Raw genomic sequence first — 13,372 nt, 5'->3', positions numbered from 1 at the left:
TTAAAAAGGAAATCATTTTCTTTTTAACGCTGATCTCTACGCAGTCATACCAACAAACCTCCCTCTGGTTCCCCCTTATAACCTAAATGATTGGGGTTTTTTTTATTTACATGCCTTGTCTAATTTTAATTTTTAAGCTTGTGATGTTATTACAGGATTCTAATTTTTCCTTTCTTCAGGAGCAGTCAGTGGGAGGGGTTAGCAGAAAAGTCAAATGAGCCGTGTAGTGGGTAGTTGCATTGGGGGGATGGGTGTGACTTTTTTTTGTGTAACTGCCACCACAATGCTTTATATGAGGCCATAATTGGAGTATGTTTTTACAGTGAAGGCTCCATCCAACCTTTGTTTCAAGGACCCTGCCGCATCTTTATTGCTAGGCAGTACAACCTTTTTTTCTCAAGCAGTATAGAGAGACAGGAAGGGACAGCATCAGTTGAGTGACAGGGAAAAGTTTTAGACCTTGTTCACACCGCCCGTGCATAAGAAGAGATGGGAAAAACACACAGATTTGACCTAGGCTTGTTCACACTATGTGTAGATATGCGTATTTATTATGTAGGTCTCTGCAAGAACACAAAGAAAACAATTGTTTTCTATGTGCCCTGTTCACACCAGAACACTGCTATAATGTGAGCTTTTTTTCTGCGTAGAAATATGTAACAAATTCTCTGTAAAGGCACAAAAATAAACAATTGTTCTTTGTGTGCCCTGTGTGTTGATGTCACGTGAGTTTTCTTTCTGCAGTAGACTGTATACAGTTTGCAGATTTCCACACAGAAAAAATCCACACGATACAAGTGTTGTGGTGTGCACAGATTACATGGAGAACAATTGTTTTCTTTGTGCTCTTGCAGAAACAAGTGCAGAAAAACTCATGTCTCTACATGTGGTGTGAATGAGGCGTGTGTTGGTTGAGGGACTGCTCAGAAACCTAAGTCCTGCAAGATTATTTCAGGCTGGCCCCTTTTGCAGGTATAGCTAAGTGCCTATACTGTTTTAAATCCAGTAATGCACCATCTGCACATGCTCAGTTGCTTTCTGTTTTTCGGCATTGTCCTGAAATTAAAGAGGCTGATCTGCTGACAGCCTAAAGATTTTCTGCTGCTCAGGAGTCTGGGCTTCAGCAAAATGGCAGCCTCCAACAAGAAGAAAGAGGAGCAATTCTGAAGGTAATTTACAGCACACACTCATTTTCGTAGCATAATTAATAATACGGAATGCATGTTACTTGCTAAAGAACATTTTTTACCTAGTTGTTATGGGTAAAGTTCCGCTTTAAGAAATAGTGCAGCTTCAGCAACCACCCTGGCCTCTGTCTGTTGTAAACTAGCTATAAGGGGGTACTGAGAAGATCGGTTGCCCTGCTTATAGGAAGCAGGCATCAGTATCCAGCCAAGGCAGTTTGCTGCAAAGTCTGATATTCTTATTGCAGCTCTCTTGGCCATCCACATCCCTAGAGTGGACCTGTAACAGGCGGGCTTCCTAAACAATCAATGCCTAGACTCGGGAGTGGCCTCTACACTTCAAGATCTTTCCAATTCTATGTTAAAGTTGGGGAAATACAGTTGTGGACATCCTGGCCTCCAGGTTCAACAACAAGCTGAACAAATTTGTAGCTAAGACCATGGATCCTGTAGCCAACACATTAGATTTCTGGTAATTCATTGGTTTTTCAATTTATGCTATCCTCCGACTGCTGTGCAAGATAGAGAAGGATTAGGTTTTGGTCATTCTCATCCTGTCAAGTTGGTTCAGGATATGGTACACAGACTTACTAAGATGTCAGGTGGACAAGCCTTGGTCTCCTCCAAACACAGCAAACTTATAGGTCCAAGCCCCCCTATTCCATCCTGCTCCTTAGTGGCTAGCTTTAACGCCATTACTGTTGATATCCAAGTCCTAAAGGATAGGGGCAGTTCCTACTCAGAGCAAGAGTAAGATTTGCCATCACACATGGAAGGCTTACTATGGCTGGTGTGTAGACAGGAACCTGGACCACTTGTATTTTAAGGAACACAGGGGGTGCTAGACGAAGCATAGCAATGTTAAGTAATGGTTTTATTAAAAGCCAATTGGAAACTTACATTAAAAGGCAATATAAAAGCATATCTAATCTATCGACGGCCGTGGTAGCTAGAAAGCCCAATGTCATCTGCCATGTCTGAGGATGGATGGTAATCTTGTAGCTGGTGGGCTTGTAAATGGATGAGGAAGCACCGAGGGATTAAAGCAGCAACCAGCGTGCTGGAGCCGCTGGACCAGAAATGACATCAGCAGGAAGTCGGGAAAGCCCTGGTCAATGTGGTGGCACATTTCAAAGTATATACTTTTTTGTTAAACATCTGCTGATTTGGTAAAAAGAACGGGACACAAGCCCCTAGGGATGCTAGAGAGTTTTTTGTTTTTTTTTTACCATTGTTCAATCAACTGAAGGTAGCCTGCATATAACCCCTTGGATTATGGATGCAAGTCCTGTATTCAGTACTGTACTCCAAGAAAAAGAATTTCACAGGTAGGTCAAAATTCCTATTGTTCTGTCTACTGCTTGACAGTAGGTTTAATGTAGGCAGTTCCATCCCCAGAGTATTATGTATTCTAGAACTGATTTTGCCATTGCCATTTTTTTCTATCTACTGTTACAGCTGCATGCTGTATGGTATGATTACTGGAACCTGTAATGCCCAATGAATGTAATTTCAATGCACAAAACCTAGAAAGAAAAAAACCTTTCTATTCCCTATATTCTATATGTACACACTTTTAGACATCATTATTCCAGATTAAATGACATTTTCAAGGAAACTGGAAATTCACTATTTGTGGCAACATATTAACACAGAAGGGGTCTGGTTGCTTAACTGCAACTAGAGATAAATATTATATAAACCCAACATTTCATACTCCTGATATGTGCCTGCTGTACCATGTACTTGTATGAAAAATTATTTTGTTCTTTTTGTATTGCTTCCTTTGTGTGAAATCCCTGGTGTTCCTGCTAGCTCCTCTGCTTTCTTATTAAAAAAAATCTAACCACACTAGGCAGAGAGAACAGTGTGGTCGGTTTTCTAGCAGTGCTAGGGACTCAGCCTGCTTTCCTCCAATGATGATCAGACTTCTGCTCACCCCAACCCCCCCCCCCCTTCCTTCCTGTGTACAGCCATTCACTGGGAATCTCAGTGTACTGCTGTTCCTCCTTCCCTAGCTCTCTGTTCTCAGCTGTATAAGGAGCGTAGAGGGTGTGCGTTCACTTATAACAGAGAAAAGAGGTCTTTATAATTTTTTTTAAATTTATACATAAATGTTTTGCCTTTCATTTCTATTTTAAACTGAATGGGCTTTTTTTTTAACAAGGTTAGGGTTTACCTATACTTTAAAGTGAGACTAAACCTATTGATTGAATGGTTTCTCAAAGCAGTTACATTCAAGGCATGCCATGAATGATAACTGTCATGGAAGCTTTACACTCCTAACTAAATTATCAAGCCATCAAATGGCTGGAGTCATAACTGATCACATGCATCATCATGGCAACTGCAGATCACACAAAGGCTAAGATGGCAGCTGCCTTGCCTGTAAATGGTAGGAGGGTTACGTTCTGCTTTAAGATGTCCACAAATTACCTGCAAGGACCACTGTTTAATACAGTACTGAGATGCAGCCATAAGAATACAGCATATTTCTCTGTGTTTACTGCTCCAGGAGCCACACGCCAAAAATGCTAAAGAAAAGTTCAGATAAGATATGACACTCTATGGACACTATTATGGTATCAAAAACAGCAACAAGATGAGGGTCTCAGTGTGTTTATACTAAAGATTTTGGGAAGTAAGGCCCCATCCAGGGTTACTAAAGAGAGATGCAGGCAAATGATGCTTGGTGGAAAAGTAACCAAAAGCAGCTAGTGAGAGCTCAATTTCTTGAAGTCAGACCAGGATTCTGATTGGTTGCTGCAGGTACTGCACTAGAATACATCTTAAACCCTTTTATCTTCATCACTAGAAAACATTTTCTCTTGGTCCAATGGAGAGGGAAATCTCTATCTCAGCTTGCAGCTGGTACTATCATAAGTATTGTGTACAGAGCCAAGGCAGGAGGGGCAGCTGTCCTGGGTGCAGTGTTTTCATGTGTGTGAGGATGGAGCAACATGGCAAGCTGTACTCTTCTTAATACATACAGTCCATGTCCTCAGTGACATCACAAGGGCCCGGCCCCTGGGGAACGTGTCCTGCATCTAATTCTCTGTGCCTCTAATCCTGAAGTTGCAACTAGCCTACCACTTCAACTGCTGTATTGCTGCCCTCTGCCTGCCAAATGAATTGTGACCATGTCCTTTTCACAATATCTTACACACAATCAGCTAGATGGGTCTTTGTTTGGGAGATGCCCCCCCCTTCCCCCCAATCCTGCTTATAAGTGTTTTCTCCTGACAGAAGCAGGCCCCCAAAATAGGCACTTCCACCAGACTCAAATTTATAGCTGGAAACCTGCTGCCAACATTTAACCATCTGTCTACGTGGTTGCCCGCTAACATCAAAAAGATGCTTTTGAGGAGGAGCAGCAAGGTTGACGATCAGGGCAATAAAGGGGGCACACTGACCACCAAGGGGACACACCAAGCTCTAATTACCAATATAAGATGATGCACTGAGCACCAAGGCAAGAGGATAAAAAAAGGGTATGCATTGAGCATCCATGTGAGGAAACACTAAGTACTGACCCCCACATGTAAAGGGGCACCCTGGGAATTGACCACCAATCTGGCACACACTGAGCACTGACTGTTAATGTAAGGGGGTAAACTGCACACTGACCAGCCATTAAAGGAATACACTGAGTGCTGACTACCCATGTTATGGTTTACACTAAGCACTGACCACCGATAAAAGGGGCATGCTGAGAACTAATAGTCTAAGGGAGTGCACTGAGTACTGACCAGCAATGAGGGAGGACACACTGAGTGCCAATGTAAGAGTGTACATTATACACTGAAAACCAATAAAGGGGGCACACCAAGCACTGACCAACAGTTTAACAGGGGCACATTGAAGGCAGCACACTGACCACCAGCATAAGGGGTGACTTACTCCTGACCACTGCACTCTAAAAAGTCTGCTGTGCAATTACATTGTCCTAAGCCCTGCTGTTTGTTACTGAAATACTGTATATTGTATATTAACATAGTACTAACTGATGCACTGCATACTCTACATAATCCTAACTGCTGCACTCTATATGCCATGTTGTATGTTACCTGATTTCTGCACTCCATTCTACATAGCCATGACCCCTGTACTCGGTTTACTATTTTGTACATTACATTGACATGACCCCTGCACCCTGTGCTTTGCATTCTATATGTTGTTTTGTATGTTTCACAAAAAAGGGGGCACACTAACCATACAGTCATGACTGCTATACATAATAGACCATGTTTTATGTTACATAGTCTCCTGGGCACCTCGGGCCTTTCACATTCCTAGCCCCTGGTACCTTGCCTTTCATTTTGCCTATTCACAGTCAGCACATAGGGACCAGCAGAGGCAGAGATCACACAGCAGGAAGGCTCCTGGATGTCACTGCATACATACTATCCATGTAAAACCCAACTGGTGGACACGAATGCTGAGACAAGCATGGTGGCAGCTAGGAGTAGAATCCCAGTAGCAGAAGATATTCAGGCTCACACAGACTTGTGGGGTAGGTGCACAGTTTGCCATTTTCACGCTGGGCACTGGAAGACGATGTTACAGCACAGATTTTATAAATAAAAAGAAAAAACTGCCAATGCATTTTCCTCAATAAGAAACATATAGTCTAAACAATAGAAATGTCAGAACAGAGGGTTCCTCATGGTTGCAGTAGATGGAAGGGAAGGATTTAAGCGAGTTTTGCACTCATATGACAGAAGCTGTAGTCCATACCTAGAATGAAGCTAAGGTTTGGGCCACAATTTATGCTTGTACCATTCTTCAACGCTTAGAAAACACACCAGATTCTGCTCCTAATTTCAAAAACGGTGCAAGTCCTTTTGTTAAAAAGAAGTGATCTGTTCCGTGTTCTGTATTGTGTCTGTGACAGACATGGCACAGAAAGCTGTTTTGTTAATGGGGTGCACACAACTCACGCTAGTTTCCTACACCATCATTATTGAATATCAAGTTCTTCCAAATACATACGATAAATAAGTATAAAATATTCAATCATGTGTACAAATGTTTTTTATTTATTTTAAGTACATATATCTATATATATAAATGTATTAGGTTTTACAAGTAAGCAATGAAAATGTAAAAATCTCAATATTTACATTTATATAAATCTAATCAGAGTTGAGAGTGAGGCACACGCCTTGTAATACCCAGTGTGATATATGTTTTGTGGTGTACAGATCAGCCTCAAATACCAATCCTACTCCCATTGCGTTTCTCCTCATGGAAGTGGTGTACACTGGTGTCCGGAATGTGTTCTGCAAAAGACAAAACAATTCTGAGAATAATCTGTACCGATATATTATTGAATGGCACTGAACCAATATATGCTAGAATATTAAAGCACACTTGAGAGCATATGCATAAAGTGAATATACTGTATTTAACAAATATTCACAGGTGGTTAATCATGCCCTGTAAGTTAAAACAAATGCGCCAGGAGGATTCACTTGCAGTGAATATTTGATGAATGTCAAATTCTCTGCTTTAAAAAATATACCCATATTACTAGAGAAATGACTTGCTGTGAAAGAGAAAGCTAGGAGAAGTAGACAATGTACTGGACTACTCCAGTAATGAGGGTTTTAAAGCAATTTGCAAGCATCATATTTAGGACTTAACTGTGAACATGACAGTCTGCAGGAATATGTTGGTATGGTTGGCACAACAGTCACTCAGAATTTTCTAGCACCAAAGTGACGCCAAACCCTGCTGTGGCAAATATGCCCACCAAACAAAACAAATCCGGCGCTAAGAGTGCCAACTTAAAAAACCCAAAAAGACAATTCTGACAGCAGCACTCAGCACTACCCACACACAGGATGATAAATACCATTAAATTATAAAAATGTATTGTGCTGTCAAACAGATGAATACAGTTATACAAAGTGCAGGACAATAAAGTGAATAAATAATTAAAAACCCCAAGTGCATTTATATATACAACTATGAACAGATATTAAAAAATTCAATAAGTTCATAATCAAAAGTCCAACAGAAATAAAGTGCACCAACAAAGACCTCTCAGTGAGAAAGTGCATTCACATGAACAAGAAAGCAGCCAGGAATCATGTACACAAAGCTCCTCTTCTATATCACCAAACCACTAGCGACACCAACGCTGCTTACCAAAAAGTTAGACCTCAAATGACAGGAGGTCTAACAGTGTTTGTAAAGAGAAATCCTCAAGACAAATGGCTGGAGGAATGGGTGATTAGCCTCCTATTCCACAGTCTGCTGCCTAACACCACTGCTCTACAATTGATCATATCAAAAGCAATCCATTGATCAGGAATGGCACAAATATTACATAAAAGAGGAAGGAGAATTGCCCATAGTGTAGCATTAAAAGCATCTTTATTTAAAACTTGGTATCTAATCATATTTGGATAAAACAAGCCAGCATATCACAAACAATGCATCCAGCACCCCGGCAGGTCATGATAACATCACTGCTGTAACCCAGTCAGTGGAACTACAGCGGAGACGTCACCGTGCCTGCCAGGGTGCTGGATGCTTTGTTTGTGATATGCTGTCTTGTTTAATCTCAATGTGAATAGATATCTAGTTTTTAATAAATGTGCTTTTATTGCTATGGGCGATTCTCCTTCCTCTTTTATGTAACATTTGTGGCATAATGATTGATGGATTGCCTTCTGATGGTGTAGGTGGCAAACTGCGGGATCGGAGGCTGATCACCTGTCCATCCATTCATCTGTCTTGAGGATTTCTCTTTACTAACACTGTTAGACCTCCTGACATTTAACTTTCTGGTAAGCAGCTTTGGTGTCACTGGTGGTTTGGTGCACAGAGGTGATATAAAAGGGGAGCTTTGTGTACATGATTCCTGGCTGCTTTCTTGTTCATGTGAATGCACTTTCTCACTTAGAGGACTTTGTTGATGCACTTTGTTTCTGATGGATTTTTTGATTATGAACTTTTTGAATATCTGTTCACAGTTGTACATCTAAATGCACTTGAGGTTTTTAATTATTTGTCATGCACTTTGTATGAATTAATGAATGTATTTCATTCATCTGACAGCACAACACATTTTTATAGAAATATGCCCACCAGATCTTCCAGCTTTTCACTATGTGTATAACAAACCACATAGTGACAGTGTACATACACTGGACATCTATGGCAATCAGCAGATTAGTAGAGAGTAGGACAATTCAGGACACAGCAATTTAAATACACATGAGAAAGTGGAAGAAATGCACAGCAAATGTACCAAGGTAAAAAATGGTAAAAGGAGATTGTGGATTTGAACACTACATACCTGTAATTTGAGGCGATGAGCTTCGATCGGAATAACCTTTAATACAGGCAACTCCACGACAAGTACTTTGGGTTTACTTTTAACTAAACACGAATTTTCTATGTCCCAGTCAGCTCCCTCGAGGTACAAGCCTGATATGAAGCATCCTGCACAAATATTGAAAGGGTTTAAGTTACACATCTTCTACATTGTTTGCATTTACATAATACAAAAATAGGATTTTTCTGTTCACCCTTGAGGTGATTGTAGCCGTATTAGTGCATTTGCGACAGAAACAATTGAGTACTGTCTGTGATACTTTTTTTTTTTGCCCTGACATACAATTTTGAGGACAGGCTTTCGGGGAGTGTCCCTTTCTTCAAGGTCCAAACAGTACTATACAAATCACAAAGTTTTAGCAGAATGTTAGAAAAGATGAAAAAAAAAAGGAAAAAAAAGAGGCTAGAGATAAGAAACAGCAAAAGCAAAGGGGGTAGGGGGAGAGGGGGAAAGACAACACTCACACAGAGGGAGTCAAGCTTGAGCTGATAAGCTGATAGTCATAAAACTGTCGGATAATGAGTGAGGAATCAAATGTCCAAAATTCAGGCCGTTATCTCTTGTGTCAAATAGAATTATCATTCTTAGTTCAAAAGTATTTCTTTCCTGAATGGATTTGAAATTTCCTTTAAGAACTAAAATATTGAGGTCTTCCATAGTGTGGTCTGGTTGTGCGAAATTGTGTCCCACAGATGTGCAGAGGTCATCTTCCTTATGTTCCTTGATGGTATGTCTGTGCAAATTCATCCTTGTTTGCAACTTCTGTCCTGTTTCGCCAATATAAGATCCTTTGCTGCATTTTCTGCACTGGATAAGGTACACAACATTACTAGAGGTGCAGCTGTATGATCCGGAAATATTGAAGATCCCTTTTGAGTGTCTGACACTCTTTGATGGATTGATTTGCTTGCACAGTTTGTAGCGTTTTTTTATTGCAGGGTTTGCGTCCGTTATTTATGACATCTTGATCAGAAGGAAGTTTCCTACTGATTAGTTTTATTTCTGAGGTTGGGGGGTCTATCTCTGTCTCTTGGGTCAGAACATATTCAGTGGTATCTAATGGCCTGACTGTGTATGATGGCACGTTTCGTGTGTTGGGGGTGGAAGCTAGAACTGTGGAGGTAGTTGCATCTGTCAGTGGGTTTCCTGTATATTGAGGTGTGAAGCGTATCATCCCTGATGTATACTGTGGTGTCTAGGAAGTTGACATGTGTGTTTGAGTATTCCATTTTTAGTTTGATTCATGGATGAAAAGTGTTGATCAATGAGTAAAATTGTTTTAGGTTTTCTTCACCTTCTGTCCATATTATGAAAATATCACTAATATAGCGATAGTATCTGTATGGTTTTTGTTCCATGCTGTTCAGGAATTTTTCCTCCAGGTCAGCCATAAATAAATTGGCATATTGGGGTGCCATTTTACTTCCCATTGCAGTACCCATACATTGAAGATAGATGTCTTTATTGAAGGCAAAGTAGTTGTGTGTAAGTATGAATTCAATGAGCTGTGTAACATCCTCAGCAGTGTATTTGTTGTTTGGTGAGGATGATAAGGATCTGTGACATGCAGCTAATCCATGCTTGTGAGGGATATTGCTATACAGGGATACTACATCCATAGTCACTAGAAGTGTATTAGATGGTAATGACTGTATGTTGTTGATCTTGTTCAGAAAGTCAGTTGTGTCTTGCAGGAAACTAGCAGTATTCATGACTAACGGTTTTAAAATATTTTCTACAAAGCCTGAGATTTGTTCGGTGAGTGTATTCATACCTGTTATGATGGGTCTGCCTGGATTTCCTAGCTTGTGGATTTTGGACAGCATGTAGAAGTCCCCGATTTCTGGATGATCAGGAATCACATTTATAAGTTCTGAATGTAGGTGGGATGGAAGTGTTTTAATGAGGCCTTTTAATTGCTTTGTAAAGTCCTGGGTTGGATCATAATCCAGTTTCTTATAGTAGATGGCATTTTCCAGCTGCCTCTGGCCTTCTTGTATGTATTTGTTTGTATCCATCACAACAACTGCTCCCCCTTTATCCGCTGGTTTTATGGTGATGGCCTGATTATTGCGCAAATCGTGTATAGCCCATTGTTCTAGTGGTGAAAGATTGTACACAATTTTCTTTTGCTGGGTGGATATCAGGGATGTAGCTCGCTATCAATATAGGTATCCAATTTGGGGTTGCGTCCTTATGGAGGTGTGAAGCAGCTGTTCTTTTTCTTTGTGTAGCACTCCATTGTCCTAGGATTTCTTTCATTATTGTGGAAATATTCTTTGAGCCTTAGTCTCCTGAAGAAATCCTCCATATCTGACAATAATTGTAAATGATCCAATTTGGTGGTTGGGCAGAATGTAAGGCCTTTGGAGAGGATGGTTAATTCAGGTTCAGAAAGTTTATGATTTGACAAGTTGATGATTCCAAGTTCCTCTGTTATATCCACATTTTCAGTCAGGTCAGCATTTACACAAGGGATACCTTGGGATTCCGGATTAGATTCCAGGTCACTGATAGTAGGAGGTATAGATGTTGGGTTGCTTTTATGTTTAGGTTGTATCCAAAAGGTCTGCTCTTGGTGTAACTTCTGAAGTTTTTTTTGTTTCCCATGGAATCCCTCGGAAGAAGTCATTGGACGAAAAGTGTCAGGGTGTGGCCTTCCTGTGACATCACTACTCATGCTGATGCACGTGTCCGGATCACGTGATCGCACTACTACCATCTTGAATGCGGGCTGGCTGGTGAGACACAGGATGCAGAGACTGGAGCTCTGATATAACAAAACGCCTTGTTTTTATTTGCTCATTGTGAGTGTGATTTTAAGGGGAGTTTGTTTGGCAATAAATTTGTTGGATGATACTGCACTATGGCGAGTATTTTCTTTACCCACATGTGCTAATCTGGATATGAGAGGATCTTCTCTGGAGTTTGTTTGGTGATATGCTGGATACACAGTAGTATGCTGAGTAATTACCAACACATGAGGATCGTCCTTTGAAGTCTGTTTGGTGAATGCTGGATATATACTGACATGCTGGTTAATTACTAGCACATGGTGAGTGTGCATTTTGATGGGGTGTTTTTGAGCACTGAATACCACATTGCTTATGAAGGAGGATCTCATTACTTCATTTACTGAGGATCATGTTTATATGGACTTTTCTGAATGGACTATATTGACATTCCCTATTGATTTTTTTGTTTGCACTATTAATATGCACTTATTTGGTGGTGGTTATATTTAGTTGTGTGATTTGGTTTGCGCTATTATTTGTGATTTGTATATTTTTTCACATTTTTATTATTATTTTGAGTTTTTTAATAATAGCAGCATCCAGTGAGTGTATTTCCTCTCTTTATTACATTGGCGCAATGATGTTGGTATAATAGAAGTGTTGAATTTATTGGAACATTTCTTTGGTAACTAACTTTTTAGTGATTTAACAGTACTGATTGGCATATTCATGGCTTTGGACATTTTTTTATGTCCTTTTTCCATCTTTATAAAGTTTCATTATCTTGTTACGCAGGACGTTTGACAGTTCTTTTCTGATCCCCATGGCTCAGTATCTAGCCTAGTCAGTGCTTCCACATAAGAGCTAACAAACTCATTGACTATTCATACACTGACACTAATTGCAATATAAAAAGCCACAGATGTGGGACATTAACCTCTAACTGGCATTTTAACCCATGTGTGTCACCTTGTGTGTCTGTACCAAGGCCAAACATTCCAGGGTATGTACACTTTTGATCATGGCTAGAGATGAGCGAATCGAACCAGGCGAACCGGAATTCGAGTCGAATTTCAGGAAATATTCGATTCGCGGCGAAACCGAAATTTTGCCTACTTCGGGTGCGCGAATCGAACATTTCCCGATCAGCCGGCAAAAGTGTCCCTGCAGTGAGCTCCGCTATTTCTGACAGTTCTCTGACAGAAGGAACACATGTTTAGCGGTTGAAACATTGTATCTATTAGTTTCCATTTAGGATACAGATGTTTCAACCGCTGTACATGTGAAGAAGCTGTGAGAGAACTGTCAGAAATAGAGGAACTCTGCACATACACTTTTTGCCGGCTTGGAATTATTCTTCTTTTCATCCTACTTCTTCTTCTTCTTCTTCTTCTTCATCCTCATCCTCTTCTTCTGAGGATGAGGATGAAGAAGAAGAAGAAGCAGTAGGATGAAAATAAGAATAATTCCAAGCCGGCAAAAAGTGTATGTGCAGAGTTCCTCTATTCTGCAGATACACTTAGAGGAGCTCTGCACATACACTTTTTGCCTGTTTGGAATTAATCTTATTTTCATCCTACTTCTTCTTCTTCTTCTTCTTCTTTATCCTCATCCTCAGAAGAAGAAGAAGAGGAAGAAGAAGAAGAAGAAGAAGAAGTAGGATGAAAATAAGAATAATTGCAAGCCGGCAAAAAGTGTATGTGCAGAGTTCCTCTATTCTGCAGATACACTTAGAGGAGCTCTGCAGATACACTTAGAGGAGCTCTGCACATACACTTTTTGCCGGCTTGGAATTAATATTATTTTCATCCTACTTCTTCTTCTTCTTCTTCTTCTTCATCCTCATCCTCAGAAGAAGAAGAAGAGGATGAGGATGAAGAAGAAGAAGAAGAAGTAGGATGAAAATAAGAATAATTCCAAGCCGGCAAAAAGTGTATGTGCAGAGCTCCTCTAAATGTATCTGCAGAGCTCCTCTAAGTGTATCTGCAGAATAGAGGAACTCTGCACATACACTTTTTGCCGGAAACCGCTGTATGGAGGGAATGTCCCAGAACTGTCATAAATAGTCTATTTCTGACAGTTCTGGGACATTCACTCCATACAGC

The 13,372-nt window shown here is 40.3% G+C and overlaps 1 protein-coding gene across 1 annotated transcript in view; it reads right to left on the bottom strand.

The window, feature by feature from the left end:
• Positions 1–6,213: 6,213 nt before the first annotated feature.
• DNAH10 (dynein axonemal heavy chain 10) overlaps positions 6,214–13,372 on the bottom strand; it is a 272,004-nt gene continuing 264,845 nt past the window's right edge. The window contains exons 81-82 of the mRNA XM_089653648.1: positions 8,494–8,639; positions 6,214–6,466 (exon numbers count right to left, since the gene is read on the bottom strand). Coding sequence (XP_089509774.1) covers positions 6,320–6,466; positions 8,494–8,639 — 293 coding nt within the window. The 3' untranslated portion in view covers positions 6,214–6,319. The remainder of the gene's footprint in view (positions 6,467–8,493; positions 8,640–13,372) is intronic.

Source organism: Staurois parvus, unplaced genomic scaffold (genome assembly GCF_062004578.1).
Source record: "Staurois parvus isolate SC_StPar_1 unplaced genomic scaffold, SC_StPar_1.0 ptg000719l, whole genome shotgun sequence".
Classification (NCBI taxonomy): Eukaryota; Metazoa; Chordata; class Amphibia; order Anura; family Ranidae; genus Staurois; species Staurois parvus.
The sequence above is the reverse complement of the archived record's forward strand: the minus strand, read 5'-3'. Positions and strand labels throughout refer to the sequence as shown.